This window comes from Mus caroli, unplaced genomic scaffold (assembly GCF_978045245.1).
Source record: "Mus caroli unplaced genomic scaffold, Mus_caroli_1 scaffold_2, whole genome shotgun sequence".
Classification (NCBI taxonomy): Eukaryota; Metazoa; Chordata; class Mammalia; order Rodentia; family Muridae; genus Mus; species Mus caroli.
Window position 1 is genome coordinate 153,762,220 of NW_028227257.1, and position 17,726 is coordinate 153,779,945.

The 17,726-nt window shown below is 51.7% G+C and overlaps 1 protein-coding gene across 2 annotated transcripts in view; it reads left to right on the top strand.

Annotated features, from left to right (window-relative positions):
• Positions 1–17,726, top strand: part of Sardh (sarcosine dehydrogenase) — a 57,999-nt gene that overhangs the window by 33,886 nt on the left and 6,387 nt on the right. For both annotated transcript variants that reach the window (XM_021183131.3, XM_029474635.2), the window contains exons 17-19: positions 1,968–2,061; positions 15,181–15,343; positions 16,057–16,225. In XM_021183131.3, coding sequence (XP_021038790.1) covers positions 1,968–2,061; positions 15,181–15,343; positions 16,057–16,225 — 426 coding nt within the window. The remainder of the gene's footprint in view (positions 1–1,967; positions 2,062–15,180; positions 15,344–16,056; positions 16,226–17,726) is intronic.

Genomic DNA, 17,726 nt, shown 5'->3' on the forward strand with positions numbered 1-17,726 from the left:
GTTTCCCATATAAGTAGTGATGTCACTAGCTCAAATCAAGCAAGCCTAGCTCCTAAGCTACGTGGGGAGCACTTAGCACAGCACCTGGGTTCTGGGAGGTACCGTACAGCAGCTGCCGAGCCTTCACTTGGCTCTTGACCCTGCTGTCAGCTGTATTTCTCAAGTTGATGAGCTTCATTCAGTTCACACAGCTTCCTGTAGTTGCTGGGGGCACACAGAGCTATGTGGGATGGCCACAGTTGTCACTCAGCATGAGCCCCAGGTGCTAGATACATGGTTTTGTGATTCTATGAGGGTTCTCTAAAGCTCCATTTGGCAGCCACGGCCAAGGCCCAGGAGGTGCTGGGACTGGCCCCTAGGACTCCAGCTGGACTCTTTCCCCAGGCCACCTGTTCTCCAATGAAGGACTATAACCTTGGCAGACCTGGGTGGCTGTCCTCTGGGGCTGTCACCCCAGCCTTCGTCGCAGTCCTTCAAGCCCCACTTTAGAGGCTGTATGTAGTGGCATCTATGCCTCATGAGGAAGAAAACGCAGCTCTGTATTCTATCAGACTACCTCTCTGCTGTGTGGCTGCCCTGGGGCTGTGGGAGCCTGGGTTCTAGGAGGTCTAGAGGCAGCAGAGCAGAGCTGAACCTCTAGGGCTAACACCACGTGGGGCTGGGGTTACATAAGGATCTTGGCAGAAGGCAGTGGCTGAGCACCTCAGGCGGGCGTGGGTGGCAGCTCCCAGCTCTGTGGGGTGGGGATTTGGGCTGGCTGCACTTCTGAGCACTTGCCGCAGCCCCCTGGGACCCCCTTATGGTTAGAAGTGGGCGTGTCTCCAGGCCTAGGGTACTTGCTCTTCTGCCTGTGTTGAGCCCAGATGCTTGCAATTGGCATCACTAGCCAGATAATTGTGTTCAAGCAGTAGGCGGTGTAGGGTCCTGTTGCCCTGGCTTAGAGGGCTGGGCACAGCAAAGGGAGAGGAAAAATGGTAGACACCTCTGTAGTCACACAGGGACCCCTGGGGAGGGAATCCAGGGGCACTGCCTAGAGGAGGTGACTGCTGGATGGGTCAAGAGCTGAAGGGTGACAGAGGAGCAGGGCTGGAATATGGAGGGACACAGGAGAGGTGACCTGGGTGGGGGTGCGTGGGCTTTGTGGTAGGTGGGCTTGGGGCGTGGGCCTGCAGGATCTTGTCTGTTTCACAGCAGCAGGGCCTGAGCTGGGCTGCAGCAGAGTGGGGAGGTGAGAGAGGGAGACTGGCTGAGGCTGGTGCAGAACAATAGAATGTAACTCAACGGCACAGCTCAGAGTAGCAGTGGACATGTGAGGACGGAGCGTAATGTGGTTTAAAAACGCAGTGGCCACAACAGTATGAGTCACTGTGATGTGACATGGTTTGAAGAAGATGCGTCCAGTGCTCTAAGGACACCCCGCCATGAGCACTAGGTATGGCCCTGTTCTCATGTCCACCAGGCTGGGACTCTAATCTCTCTACCTCCTTGTGATTCCTGTGAGGCTGAGACCCACTGCAGGCAGGCAGGATTCTTGGGTTTGGTTGGGGGATGCACCAGGTGATGGTGGCGGTGGCAGTGACAGCAGTGGTGGTGGTAATGGAGGTGGAGGAGCAGCACAGTGTCCTATGCTCCCTGCTGAGTCCTGTCTACTCACCACAGCTTGACTCTGCTATATAAAATAGAGGCACCATTGCCAGTTCCTCACAGTGACCACCATTGTGACTCAGGTGGGACCCAGGGTGCTTGGTGGTTGAATAACTCTTATTTTAGTTGGCCATCCTGTAGCGAGAACTCACCTATAGTCCGGCTTCCCTGACAGCCCACAGGAAGGTGGCTTTCTCATATGGTGGCACTTGTGGCCTGTACCTACCAGATTGTCTAGATTTATTGTCTTCCTCCAGCTGGTATTGGCTCACTGGCCAGGAACACCTGAGGTTGTGACTCACAGACTCTGTTCTTGTTCACAGCCGTGACATTCTGCAGGATGTGCTTGATGCTGACCTGAGCAACGAGGCCTTCCCCTTCTCCACCCACCAGCTGGTGAGAGCCGCCGGGCACCTGGTAGGTAGCAGTGACCGTCAGCCTCTGGGGGCTGGAGTGCGGTGGCGGCAACTTTTAGCAAAGGTCGGGTGGGCCTGGGAGTCTGGTACTTTCAGGCAAGTCTCTTTATCTCTCTGGGCCTCAACTCCCAAGGTCCGTCAGAGATGCTGGCAGCTAGCCTGATCCTGGAGGGAGCTCAGAGAGGCATGATGGCATCAAGATGCAGTGCCATGTGATCTCCTCCTGGTGCCTGGCAAGTGACAAAGCCTAGCTCTTCCGTGGTTATGGCTATCATCTTCATCAGGGTCCCCTGGGACTCCAGGGGCTCTCTGGGAGACCCTGGGTAGGGACTCTGGTCCCTAGCTCCTGGCTGGCCCCTGCCATTTCCTAGGCCTCAGACTCCTGGCTGGAGAATACACGTGCTTTCCATCTGGGATTCTCAAGGCTGATGGAGAGGGTGATGATGCCCTATACCAAGTATCATTATCCCCTCCCAGGGGGAGATTAGAGATCCTGACCTCTGCCCATAGGTCCCGGCAGTGCCCCCTAGTGGTGACTCTGAGAGGTGTGTCCTGGCTTGCCCACGAAGGTCATCCTGGATCACTTATTTTCTGCAGCTTTTGCAGGGTCCCCAGGCTGTGCTGCATGAGTGTTACTTCCCTAGACTGAGTTTAGAGAATCTGGATGTCTTGCCCAGGTTTCCCAAATGACAATGCCCCCCAAAACAAAGATCTGTGCACACACATGCCTGCAGCGGGGCAAGGACACTGTTAGGCATGTCCTGTCCTCTCTACTTGGCCATCTCTAGGGTTTTTTTTTTTTTTTTTTTTTTTTTTTTTTTGTGGAGAGATGTGGAGGGCTATCAGTTGGGGAATGAGATTCCTGCCCCACAAAGGGGCCAGACATCCTGGGACCAGGCTGGAACCTGTCAGCAAATAAACAGAGTGGCGCTGAGTGCTAAGGAGGATGCTGCCAGTGAGAGCGGGTGATAAAGGCCGCCACGTGGGCTGCACTCCACCTCCCCTCTGGAAGCTGCACCAGGGTTCAGGAAGTGGGGTGGGGGTTCTCTGTCTAGCTTGTTTCCTGCTTCATTAGTGCAAAGCTGCTTGCTGGGACCAGGGAGGGTAGGCGCTCTGAAAGACTAGTGGGGTGGGGTCCTAGGACATGGCAGCCTCCAGACCTTCAGACTCTAGCTTGGGTTGTTCATGAGGGCATCCTGGTGACATTTGTGTTGGTATATTCAGCATCCAGAGTCCAGTTTTGATCAGGGCTGGGTTCTGCTGTGTGGAGGAAAGGAAAGCTGTGTCCGGCTTCCACTGTGCTGAGGCTTGGCACAGCCTCAGCCTGTGTGTGGTTTGGATGTTCGTGGAGGGAAGACCAGGTGGGAATATATCCCCTCCTGTCAAGATCAGCATCCTCCCACCACTAGCAGGACCACCGTGGGGTGGGGTAGGGGAGCAGCGTGGGGTTCCCAACTCCAGCTGCTTCCTCCCATGGGACCCTGTCCTGGCCATGGCTGCCTCCCAGCCCTCCCAGGCTGCCCGGGAATCTTCACCTGGGGCCTGGGAGTTAGGCCAGGGCCCAGGCTGAGCTGACACAGCTTATATTGCCCAGGGTCATGGGCAGGCCAAGCCCCAAAGTAAGTGTCTGGTCTGGAGATCATGTATTCACTGGCTACTCGTGCCTCTGCCAAGCTGACTTACGGTGGCATAAGATACATATGAAATAATGCTCATGGCCTGGCTCACAGTATAGGCCTGCCATCCCAGCTGTGCAGACACCAAGGCAGAAGAATTGAACGTTCAAGACCAGCCTGGTCAACTTAGTAAGAGCCTGCCTCAAAATAACAAGTAAACAGAGAGCTGTGCTGTAGCTCAGTGGTACAGTGCTTGTCTGGCGTGTGTGAAAGCCCAGGTTCAACCCCAGCATTATAAAAAACAAGCAGGAGAAAGAAAGAAAGAAAGAAAGAAAGAAAGAAAGAAAGAAAGAAAGAAAGAAAGAAAGAAAGAAAGAAAGGAAGGAAGGAAGGAAGGAAGGAAGGAAGGAAGGAAGAAAGAAAGAAAGAAAGAAAGAAAGAAAGAAAGAAAGAAAGAAAGAAAGAAAGAAAGAAACACCAGCATCCTGTTTCCAACCATAGCTGTGCAGCAAAGGCTGGGCCCAACTCAGACCTCACTTCTGCAGCACATCCTTGGGACACAACCTTGACCTCACTCGGCCTTGCTTCTTTCAGCTCTGGAATAGGGTCGTGGTCCAGAGCCCATGGCATGATTACATAAAGATGGCCTTCTCCATGTGGCAAAGACACACTGACCAGCACATGTCACCAAACGCTTGGCTGTGTTGTAAAACATGAGAAAACTCAAGAAAGCTCAGCCATCCATCCCTAGAGGCTGGTGTGTCTACTCCATGACAACATCTGCCTGTTTGTAACTGTGCCAGGCCTGCTATCTGCACAGTGGCCGTGGTCCACACATCGCTTTGTTCTCTAGTGGTGCTTTTTCTTTGCCCACTCCCCTGCCTTAGTGGTACCCACATTCAAACATCATGGGGTCCATTTCTTCTCTTGGAAGCAGCCTAGCAGTAGATGTCCTTATACACGGTGCTATGAGTTTTCTGTCCAGAGAAAGGAACTGGTAAGTGAACCCACTGAGTCAGACAGCCTGCCCTACCAGCTTATTCTTGGCCACACCCCTTTCCAAAAGTGCTGTCCTAGATCTGGCAGGAGAGGAGAAGACTGTGTGCTCTCAAGACCAGGGTTCTTGTCTTGGGGAGACTGATTGTGCAGTGAGCTGGGAAGACCAGAATCCTACGGATCCCTGAGGATTACATGCCTGGGAGAACATGGTACATGAGAGAGCACCCAACACGGGAAGACTCTGGGTCCTATTTCAACCAGCTGGTCAAACAGTGGAGCTATCAGATGGATGGGCCCATGTCTTTGAGGCCAGACATGGGCAATGCCTCATCAAAGCTGGCTCCCTGGCAGTTTCTGCCAATGTACCTCCTGGTACCGTGTACATATGGCACCAGTGTGGACCATCAGAGTTCTAGTGTTTGGATCTGAATCCCTGGTGTATTCCTATTGTACAGCTGCCCTGCCCCCCCCAGCAGCCCCTCCCCTGGCTCTAGAATGAATTCCAGATGTGTTGGCTAGGAGCACCTGTGGGACTGGGCCAGACCTAGTGATGAGGAGGAAGGTGCAGCCCGCTCTCTGTGAGTGCATCCCCGCCCATAGGCTCAAGGGAGCTTGCAGCTGCAGCTCAGGGCAATGGAGAATGGCTGCCACTGCCCAGGGGATGGACCGAGAGTCCCTGGAAGTGCTCACAGGGAGGATTGGGCCTTTGTTAAGTTTGACCTGGAGATGCTAGTGTCTTGTTGCCCAGTTGCCAGCAACCATGAGCCTGTGGGCTGCTTCCCTGAGAAGATAAGCCGGTCTCATAATGTATGGTTCACTGTAACACAAGAAAAGTCTGCCATGGGGTAGACTTGAAACACCCAGAAACGCTTGACGCCTGGTCCTGAGCACAGCTAGCTATTCTCTCTTATCCTGCTTCCTCAGAGATCATGGCCACACAGTTGGGAGGATCTCTGAGGACAGGGCTTGCCAGGTCATTGATGAACAGAGCTCCAGGGACATGCAGGCTGGAGTAGGAGTGGAGGCACAGGCTGCAGCTGCAGTTACGTAAGACTGTGCCCTGCCAGGGACTCCTGTCCTGGTGACCCCACCTTCTCCCAAGGGCCTGAAAGAGGGTTAGGCCAAAGAGAACAAGATTGCTCCTGTGGCGTCCATGCTGTGGTTTGGGCTGACCTGGAAAGTTGTCTCTCAGTGTGGCTCAGGACACACACCTTAGTGGCTTAAGCCTCTCCATAACTTGGCCAACAGTAAGTGACAGTTTAGCCTCTGGTGGCACTTCAAGCTGTAGAGGCTGGCTGGCCACTGCCCTGACCCCAGAGGTGGGGCACACAGGCAAGTTGGGGAGGGAACAGGGAGCTGGGCAACAGATATGAAAGGGTAGTATATACCAACACTTCTGCGCTACCCTGACCCTCAGAACAGGGAGGTAGATGTTGGCCTGTTGGCCTGGAGTCTTATGCCTGCCTTCTTGGGCCTCAGTTTCCTCGGCAACAGTACAAAGTCTAGACAATGTCAAAAGTGCTTTGTGGTGCGTCACATATATTTGCTCAAATACTGAATCCTCTTGGAATCCAGGGGAAATTTCATATTCTAAGTGATATCTTGTGCTGGCTTAAAACTGTGTTGACAAACTGTCCATCAGCATGTGGAGGCTCTGGGGCCAGAACATGGAGCCAGGCCACGTATTTATAGATCAGTTGGCGTCTAGCCCACCAGCTGCAGGAGAGGAATGTGTGTGTCTGCATAGTCAGCAAATGCCAGGTCGAGCAGAGACGTGAGCAATGACTTTGGTGAGCGCCAAGTTCTGCAGACCCTGTCCTGTGGACCAAGGCCCAGGACCCTGCTGTGGCTGCCAGGTTCCACTCATGACAGGACCTGGTCAGAGATGCCCAGCCACACGCACTGACTTTTGCAATAGCACTTCTCTGAGATGCCTTTGCTTGGGCCAGACATCTACAGTCTTTGGATTCCTAGAGGAAGAAGAGGGCTGGGGAAAGTGAGTGTCCACTCAGCAGCCAACAGACCAGCTGCCTTTGCTCCTCGCATAGTTGCCTCAAGGCCAGCGAGATTCCCCAGCGGGGAAGAGCTTTCCCGGTGAGTCTCCCAGAGCTCAGCTCAGCCAGTACTGGGTCAGACATGGTGTTCTCGGCACCTCCGGCACCTCCGCTGAGGACACCCCGCCCCCAAGTAGAGAACAGGCCCCTCTTAGCAAACCAGCAGGCTCCAGGCTGGGAGTCATCACGAGGCATAACAATAAAGCAATTTCCCTCTGAAAATTAATTTCAAATCAGGAGGAAATTGGATTTCTTTCCTGGCAGTGAAGAAGCCCTAGCTTGTCGCTGCTGTGGCTCCATTTGCCCAGGATAGAACAGGCTCACACCGCATGCATTTGATAAACTATGGAGTCCCAGTGAGAATGCATTCACGTAGAGTACAGCTGCCTAGAAACTTGTGCTGTGAGGCCAGCACAGATCTGCTGATCCCTTCCTTAGACAGCCGTAGAATGTTCTGCTCTAATTCCGTGCCGCAGCCAAGAGAGATACGGCATCCGCAGTCTGGGCATGTGTTCCCTGCCACTATTCAAGCTGTCAGTGGAGGATAAAATGATTGCCAGAAAAATGTAGGAGCACAGCGTGGCTGGAATGAGGTGGGGTCACCCTGTGTGACCCCAGTGTATGATGACTTTAGAACTAATTTGGGAGTGGCATACGTCTTTTCTCCCCAGGTTTCTGTGACCCACTGCTCTTGTCTGGATGCAGGCATTTTTACCAGGTACTTGGATTTAAGGATCTCACAGGTCAGAGCTGCTGGAACAGAGATTTCCTCAGAGGAATGGCTGGTTCTCCTCAGGCCAGAGGGATGGACCCCAGGGCCAGCAACTGTGGGTGAGACGTCAGGCAGTATGGGCTAAGTACTGTCTGCTTATGCCCATTTCTAGAAGATTGGATTATAATCATTATGGCCATCATCACCACCATATTATAACATCATATAACCGGTTCCACAAACATTGCCACCAAAACCATTACCACTGTCACTTTCTCATCACGGTGATTGACACCATCATCTCTACAGTCAGCAATACCACTTTTATCATTACCATAGCCACCATCAACACCATCACCCTTGTCACCATTACTACCACCACCAATGCCTTCGTCATTACTGTTACCACATCTTTATCACAACCACTGCCACCACCGCCATTACCGCTACTGACATCACTATCACCACCACCATTGCCTTTATCATTATTACCACCACCACTGCCATCAGCAGCAGCAGCAGCAGCAGCAGCAGCAGCCTTACTACCAACAGCATTATGATCGTGTTGGTTATTATGATGGCCGTTGTCTTTCTCACCACCACAAGCACCATCACCATCACCACTACCAACGCCATTACCACCCCACACCCATCATCACCATGACCATCACCATCACCATGACCACCACCACCAGCACCATCCCTGTGAGCACACTGGTACCATCATCATGAGAATCACGACCGTCCTCACCTCCCACCCTGTGAGCCTCCAAGCCAGACATGTGCACTGGGTCAAGTTCTGTCCCTGGCTAGTGTGTTTACACTTCGAATATCTTGGCTGTCTCCTGAGGGTTAGGATGGACTTTCCTCCAGTTCTACCACCAGCTTCCTTCCCCTCTCCTGTGAGTTTGGGCCTCTGGGAGGGTCCTTATTTAAGAATGACTGAGTTCAGAGCATGTACTTACTGTGCTGTGGGACAGTGTGACTGTAAAGGCCTAGGCAGGACGTGTCTTCTCGAGACCCCACTCTGGCACATGTTCAGGGAATTTCCCAGGAATGGCTTGGCCTTCCCTGTCTTGACACCACCAGGGTCTTCAAACTGCAGCCGAGGCTAGGCTGAGTGCAATTCTGAACCTCTCCATACATGGCGTGAAGTTCAGCAGTGTACCAGATGTGGGGTCGAATCCCCCAACCCTGCGAATGGAGTTCCAGATCCTTCTCTTACCAAAGATGTCAACATTCAAGAGTAGAGGTGTGTCTTTCCGAGCTGGCCTCAGATTTTGCATCTGGGACTATCAGGACGGATCCAGTTCTGCTACCAAAGTCTGCTTTGGTGCTTATCCAGCTTATAGAACCAGGGTTATCAATAGGCTATCTGCTCAGTCATGAGTCTCCTGAGAGCAGCCTGCTGGCTAACATTTACACCAGGAGGATTGGTACAGGTTATAGGACACTTCTCCCTCCCAGCACCTCACAGACACATGCCTCCATGTGACTTTGAACAAGTAGGTCCCTCCCTTGCCCCTATTTCAGGGTGATTGTGACATGTAGGAACCCTGGGAGGCAAAGGCTGTTTCTCTGCAGTTTTGCTGGCAGAAGCTGAGATTCAAAGGCAAGGTCTCAAAGGGGAGAACCATGAAGACTAATTCAAAGCATTGTCTGTGCTGTCCTACGATTTTGGCCCTATGGCATCTATCCTATGTCAGCTGACTGCCAAGAGGGCCGGACAGCGTCTCTGAACTGCAAAGGTTAGATTCCTGGGACTATGTTTTTGACCCAATGGGATGTTTGAAGGCAGGTGATCATTGTGGAATGGGGACTCAGAGCCTTGCTCTGCCCTGGGTTTGACATTTGTGTCCAATTCAATGATACTATCTAGGATGAAGCAGATATTGCCAAACCTCCACTGTGAAGATCCCTGGGCTGGTGGTCTGGAAGCTTTGGTAGTAAATTCTGGGCTCTCGCCTTGCTGGGCTGAGCTGAGTCTGTCGACCACTGTGGGGCTGTTAGGCATCCAGCAAGGACATGGTGCTGGATGGCAGATAAGGTGAGGTCTCCTTTACCCATTCTAATGAGCAACTGTTACCACTTGGATGGTCACATGGAATGGACAGAACTCTCCTCTCAGGACATCCAGGACCTTCCAGGAGAAGAGGATCCTGGGTGCTTTGTCCTAGCTGGGGCGAGAGAGCATCACCGACCGAGTTATGACAGCTGCTCCTTCATTTGCAGTGCTTAGTCTGTACACTGCTACCAGGTGGCTAACTCTAGAGTACCATCCCTGCATGGGGACAGGAATTCTCTGCAGCCTCACACTCCTGGGTCTAATTCAAAGTGCCCATTTCCCAGCAGGAGGCAGAGCTGGCCTTGGGCAGGATGTTTTGCCTGGACACCCTAGGCTGGCCTGCCTGGCCATCAGCGTCTGGGCTCTCTCTATTTCTGTTCAGCAGTGCATTCTCCCAAAATAACCCAGGTCCTGAACCTGTGCTCAGCTTGGTGAGTGTTCAGTCACTTAGGAGTGGGCTTCTGGGTGACAGGCATGCTGGAGTTATTCCTTGGGGTCTAATTAAAGATGCTATGTTTTGAGGTGATCTGGTGAGACTGGTGGTTCCTCAGGACAGCCCTCCCTTGCCATTCACTCCCCAGGGCTGTGCCCCCCTCAACGTTTCCTAGGCAGGGATTTGGGGTTCTGATCATGCAGTTTTCATTCACTGTCTTCAGTCCTAGAGAATTCCCCACCACTGTCCTTAATTAATTTTAAGAACTACATAGAACACACGAAATTGACATATTAATGAGGCTCCATATGATGGTGGAGTTCTTTGGTGGTGGGGTACTCTGTAGCAGAGAGGTACTATGTGGTGGTTTATACTGCGTGGTAGTGAGGTTCTGTGTGGTAGTGGGGTACCATGTAGTGGCAGGGTACTGTGTGGTGATGTGGTACCTTGTAGTGGTGAGGGATGCTGCTATGATCGAGTACTGGGGTGCTGGGGTTCTGTGAGGTGGTTTAGGACCACGGTAAGTTCTGTGGCAGAGTGCCATGTGATGGCGAGGCACCGTTGCTTGTTGTGATGCATGGACACAAGGTTTACATCAGACTACCCTCTTCTGTTCCCTCTACTTTTCTTGTGTGTGTATTGTATGTGACTGTCCATACATGTGTGTGTGTGTGTGTGTGTGTGTGTGTGTGTGTGTGCGCATAAGTACATGCAGGTATGAGAGTGTATGGGTATGTGCATGCATGTGGCATGCACAGGAGAACATGGGGTGTCTTCCTCAATTGCTCTCAGTCTTGTTTGGTCAGACAGAGTCTCTCGCCAGTGAGCCCGAGCACTCTCCCATCTCAGCTTCCCTAGCAAGGAGATTACAGATGTTCACCTCCATGCCTGGCTGTTACATGGAAGCTGGGGCTCAAACTCATGTCCTTATGCCTGCACTGCAAGCACTTTGCCAACTAAGCCATCTCCTCACTTTTTATTTTCACATTTATCTAGTATCTATCTGTCTGTCTGTCTATCTGTCTATTATCTATCCTCTATCTATCTAGTATCTTTCTGTCTATCTATCTATCTATCTATCTATCTATCTATCTATCTATCTATCTATCTATCTATCTATCTATCTACTATATATCATCTATCTAGTATCTACCATCTATCATCAATCATCTATTATCTATCTATCTATCAAACATCTATCTATCTATCTATCTATCTATCTATCTATCTATCTATCTATCTATCTATCGTGTGTGTGTGTATGTGTGTTTATGAGCATGTACACATAGCACCATGGCGAGAGGTCAGGTGACTGCCTGTGGGGGTCAGTTCTTTTCTTCCACTACATGGGTTCTGGTCACTGACCTCAGCTGTCGGGCTGAGTGGCAAGCACCTTCCCTGCATGGTCCTCCTCGAATGGCTTGGGATAAGCTTTAGATGCCACACTGTATGAGTAAGATCAGAGAGTACTTACCTGCCAGTGGCTAGCTTACTGTACTTAACAACAGGTACTGACCTTTTTGGTTTTTTTTGTTGTTGTTGTTGTTTTTTGAGACAGGGTTTCTCTGTGTAGCCCTGGCTGTCCTGGACTCATTCTGTAGACTGGGCTGGTCTTGAACTCAGAGATCTACCAGCCTCTGCCCCCGGAGGGCTGGGATTATAGGCATGCACCACCACTGCCTGACTGGATATTATTCTGTTGGGTACATGAATTGCATTTCTGTTGAACGATATCATTGCAATAGGCATATCTTCAACAAACAGCTTTCATTTCCTCCCCAAATATACCGCAGAGCTGCTGGGACACACAGTAGCTCTGCTTGACCCTCTCCCCTCCAGGATCCACACATGGACACAGCATGGAGCGCCCTCCCCCGCCCCCCCCCCAGTGTTCTACTCCCTGGGTTTGCTCTGCTGCATGCATCTGTCCTCTGTCTCTCGTACTTGAAACACAGACAAAGCACACCTCACCTGAACCCTCAGTCCTCACTTTTCTCTACCTGGAAGGGATCTGTTGGTTTTTCTAATCTTAACTTTGGGGGTGTGGACCCATCTATACAGAGAAGGTTGTGCTTCAATCACAGTACTTCCTCAGACTCCTGAGAACTGGATCTATGCCCAGCTTCAAGCATTTTAAGCCTTCTATCCAGGAGTGTGAGTACATGCACCCTGCTGTGAGATTGTTGAGCTGAAACTCAAAGCCACCAGACAAAGCACTTCTCAAGCCAGATCCTGGAAAGCAGCACCCTGTGGAACCCTGCAGTCTAGACCCTCTGTGACTGTCCTGGGACATTCCACACAGCCTGGGCTTTGTCCTTATCCCAGCAGGCGTCAGGACAGCCTTCCTGCCATACAGGTGACTGCTGTCCTGTTGTGTGAGTGAACTCGGGCTGCTTTAGCTGACTGCTCTGTGTGATAGCAGTGTGAGAATCCCTCTGTAAGCTCTGCCTCCCATGCTGGGGGCTGGGCTGGCATCTACATACAAGGCGGGCCATACCACCTAGGTCTACTTTAAAATTTCAAGAGGGTGTCACACTCTTCATGGTAACAGCACCATTTTATGGCCCTGCGAGCAAACACAAAACTTCTGATTTCTCTACATCCTCGCCAGCATTAAACTCTAAATTACATTTGTCATTACTATTTTGTGTGTGTGAGGACACATGTGTTATGGCACGTCTGTGGGGGTCAGAGGACAACTTTGAGGTGTCAATGCTGTTCTTCCACTGTGTTGGTCCTGGAGGTGGCACTCAGGAGCCTTTACCCAAAGAGTTACCACCTCCACCCTGCTTTGCTTAAAAAAAAGAAAAAAACAGATTTTGTTTTGTTTTTTCGAGACAGGGTTTCTCTGTGTCCTGGAACTCACTCTGTAGACCAGGCTGTCCTGGGACTCACTCTGTAGACCAGGCTATCCTGGAACTCACTCTGTAGACCAGGCTGTCCTGGAACTCACTCTGTAGACCAGGTTGGCCTGGAACTCAGAGATCCACTCACTTCTGCTTTCTGACTGTTCTGATTAAAGGCATGCGCCACCACTGCTGGGTTTGAAAGATTTTTTTTTTTTAATTTTTATTTTTTTTTTTGAGACAGGATTTCTCTATGTAGCTCTGGCTGTTGTGGAACTTGATCTGTAGAACAGGCTAGCCTCAAATTACAGAGATCCACCCGCTTCTACCTCCTGAGTGCGCCACCAGCACCAGGAAGGACTGGTTTTTGTATGTACCATCCATCCATTCAGTGATGGCCATCTTGGCTGGTCCATTTCCTCAAGCAGCAATAAACACGGTGGTGCAAGTGCCTGGGCCAGCATCTGTTGGCAGGTGAATCTATGCCAGACATGGAGCTCTCTGTAATCCTGCTGCTCACAAACCCTGCCTGAAGCACATTGCTTAGATGGGCCTTCGAGGTAGTTTGGAGGTGCCTGGCCCATAGTGGTGAGGAAAATGAGTTTGCTCTCAGTCTTGTTCCACCTTGTGTGTCACTATGGGAGGAAATGAGACCTGCCCTGGGAAAAATGTAAGGCACCCAGGCACTCTTGATCTATGGATCTAGAAGGTACACAAACTTCTCCAAATTCTCACTGTGCCAGTAGGGAGAAGGACCTACCACCTTCTCTCTGGATTTTCTTCTTGGCACCTGCCATGGGCCACGTGGCTTTGTAGCGGAGACCCAGAAGTTGGCTACCTTGCGTCCCACTGAGGTCAGGTGATCTCAAGCATCCATGGTCATTGCCCACCTGTGTGCTCGGCTGGATGAGAAGTGTTTGAACAGGGAGGCTGGGTGCACTTTAATATCACTTTCCCTGCTTCAAAATGACACTGGCTTTGAGACCCAAGCTCCTTCAGCGCTGTCTAAAATTAGCACCCTGGTGACAAGGCCGTCTTTGTCAGGGGCCCACAGCTTGCACAGAGACAGGAAATGTCAACAGCACAGTTTCTGCATCAGTTTAAGGTTTATTTTTCACAAGGCCGGGCAAATGGCGCTGCTTCAAAGGCCTCAAGAACCCAGTTTTTCAGTGGCTGTGTGATTAGACTAGCAGGGTCATAAGGTGCTGGCTTAGTGGTCAGACAGCAGGGTAGCTCCTTTGCCCAGCCAGCACAGGGGCAGCAGCGTTGGCCTGGCCACCTCTATTTGTGTGGTATTTTGAGCCCTCCCACATCCCTTTGATGAGCTGAGAAGTGATCCCGGGCTGGTGTGCACTCTTGGGGCACTCACTCACACATCTCACAACCTGCCTGAAGGCTGGGGAAGTAGGCATCAGCTGTTCGGTAGGTTGGGCTTGGTACATGTACCTAAAAGTTTGGAATATTGTATCTTCTGAGAAAGGGAGCCGTTGTATTGACTGTGTGGATGTGGAAATGCCCTCCCTGACTCCAGCTCTTCCCACATGGGCCTCAATGCCCTTCCTGCATGGCTATGATTAAGTGGGATGTGTGTGAAGGTCTCAGCATGGGGACAGCAGATAAATGGTGATATCATTCCTTTGTTTGTGAGCCCCAGTTTCTGGAACCCACATTATTCGTTCATGTGGCTTCTAGGATGATGGATTCAGCACCCTGAATTGGCACAGGCAGGACATGAACTATCAACTTCCCACCTGCTTCCCAAGGGTGGAAGAGGCTGGAGGCTTTTTAAAATGAGAGCCTGGGCTCATGATGGCAGAACCTGTGGCTGCGGCCATATTTGGGGATAAGGTCCTGGCAGATGGGACTGAATGAGGGAGTGTGCATCGTCACCATCTTGCTGCTGTGACAAAGCACCTGGCAAAAGTGTCTTGAGGAAATAAGGGCATGATGGCAGTGGGAGGAGGGTGGCAGTTGCTGAGTGGCACAGGTACCTCTGGACCATTGCTGGAGCCCTTGCTTTGGAAGAAACCAGGAAGTTGTTTCCTGAGCCTCTAGGCATGGCTTGACCACACCCTGATCTAAAGCTGTGAACCCCCAGAATAGACTTGGAGCTCATTTCTATCTGTTTAAGCCCACCCAGTTTCTGGTCAGTAGCTTGACCACAGGGAACCTGCTGGTCACTCCTGAGGTGTGAGGCCGGGGGTGGGGGTGGGGTGGAGACTGTCTCCCTTTCTCTGCATTCAATTCTTCTCTTTCATCTGAAGATTCCCAGCTCAGCTTCTGTGAACACTCCTCAGAAAGACCCATTTCTCAGTGACTGCTGGCAAGTGGCAGCCTGTGCCTGGGCAAGGCAACCTGAGGCAGCTGTATCTAACCCATGCCCTCATCTTCCCAGGTCCGGGCCATCAGGCTGTCCTTTGTTGGGGAGCTGGGATGGGAGCTGCATGTGCCCCGGGCGTCCTGCTTGCCAGTGTACCGGGCTGTGATGGCTGCAGGTGCGAGGCATGGCCTAGTCAACGCAGGCTACCGTGCCATCGACTCCCTGAGCATCGAGAAAGGTGAGCCCAGGGTTGATATGGCCCTGGGAAGCCAGTCAAGGCACCAGGAAGCTGGGGATGCTCCTGTCACTGGTGTTTAGATTTTCACCGCATAAGTCCTTCTACCTCCCAGTCTTGTGCATTTTCTCAACCCCCACCCCCACCCTGTCTATGCATGGGGTCCCGATACCTGCACCCACCTGGACTCTGAGAGGTGAGGCACTGCCTGGGATCCTGAAGGAGCAGCCTCAGTGGGGAGGGCTCAAATTCAGCACTGTAGGCTCCTTGAGAGATCTTTTTGAGCCTTTGAAACATTTGGTGCTGGGGGTTGAATCCAGGACATCACAAGTGGGGGTTCTAATAAAGACTCAGAGCTGAATGGCTTTAACAAGTGGCCACCTTGCATCCTTTAAACAGTGATGGAAATTCAAAGTGGGATCTGCTTTTCCCCTAGTGATACTCAACCCACCTTCCAGGTCTGCCTCACACCCCACCCTGATGGTGCAAGGCACTAGAAAGCTCATGGGACTAGTCTGCTCCAGGAGCTCACATAGGGAACCTTCTAGAGACCAGGATCCACCCCATCTCTCTGGACTGTCCACGTTGCTAAGCAACAGTGAAGGTGGAGATTTGGGGACTGGGCAGTATGGGCGTGGACAACACCCACATATATCTTCTAAGGGCTTGTTGCACAGCTTGCCTGGACACTCACCTGTAGCCTCCTTGTCCCGTAGGCTATAGACACTGGCATGCAGACCTGAGACCCGATGACAGCCCCCTGGAGGCAGGACTGGCCTTCACCTGCAAACTCAAGACCTCGGTGCCCTTCCTAGGCCGAGAGGCCCTGGAGAAGCAGCGTGCCACAGGCCTCCGCCGACGCCTGGTATGCCTCACTGTGGAAGAGTGAGTATCCTGGCCTATTGGGTGAGGGTGGTACTTACTATTTCCAGTGAGAGCCCCTGGGACTGGAAGATCCTTAGGTCACCCCCTTTGCACAGTACCCCAGTACAGATGGGAAGAGTGAGACCCAGGAGCTCTATCTACATCTACAACATAAGATCTACACGATTTACATCTTGTACTGGGAAGAGCAGAATGTGTATGCAAATCCAGATCCTGTAAGGGTCGAGTGGACCAGAAGTGGATCAGAGATGGTGTAGCAGGGCCCCAGAGACATAGAAACCACTTAATGCAGGCATTTAGAAGAGAAAGGTGCTATAGTTGGGCTGGCTCCTCTGAGCTGAATAAAGCCAGACCTGGTGACTTAGGAGGGTGAACCCTACTTACAAGCTGGTGGCCTTTTCCTTTGTAACTACCTTCTGACCCATTCCATTAAATTCTGACTAAGTAGAACCGTCCTCCACTTATAAATGATGGTCACAGTGTCCCAGAGACATGGACTCGTACCCAGTCACATGGCAGAGGTGAAAGGAGAGAACATGTCACGGGAGAGTTTGGGTGCTGGAGGCCTGGGTTTCACTTGAGCCTGAGTTACACTTTGTATAGTGTTGGCAGCCCGCAGTGGCACTGATAGGAATTCTCCTAGCAACTGTCTCCAAGAGCAGGAGACAGCTTTGGGCTCGTTGCTTTGCAGCTGACAGGCAGCCACAAATGCTGCCACTTCGCTCAGAGTGTCAAGTGTGATAAGAGGCAATGAACAGAGTTAAGGTTTGTCATCATACTGTGGCTTCTCCCTGAGACCTCACCTACACCCCTGATGGCTGCCCAGCTTGGGCAGCAGGGGCGTCTCGGGTGGGGCCCCTGTCATGGTCGGTCCCCTGAGCCTCTGGGAAGCTTCAGAAGGCCAAAGCGTAGATCTAGGGCAGAAGGTTGGCAGCTGTCCTGTTCAGAGGCTCCCTTCCTGTCTCTGCAGCTCTTGGCTGTAAGGCACATGATGAGATGTCCCTGCTTTGGGGGGCCATGGGTGAGTTTGGAACCTCAGTGAGTCTACTGAGTCCCCCTGGAAAGTGACTGGAGAGGATGTGAAGGACATGTGCATCCCACCGTTATCCTGACCCCGTCATCTGTCGGGCAGGCGGAACCCACATGGTGTGGCTCTGAGATGGAGACCCAGGGGGGCATGTGAACCTTCTCGGTTTTGAGTTTGTCAGTTTTGAGAATAGTTTAGCCCTGGAGCACAGCCTTCAGATGGCACCAAGTGTCACTGTACCTGGGCTTTTCTAGGTTTCCATGGCTTTCTTTTTCTTCTTGTCTACCATTTTGAATTTTCAAAAACTGTAGTATTAATATAGTACACTGACTAAAGAAAAGTCTCTTAGGTAAATGTACTATAAAAAAACAGATGACCACTGGGCAATGATAGTGCACGCCTTTAATCACAACACTTGGAGAGGCAGAGGCATGTGGATCTCTGAGTTCTGAGTTCGAGGCCAGCCTGGTCTAC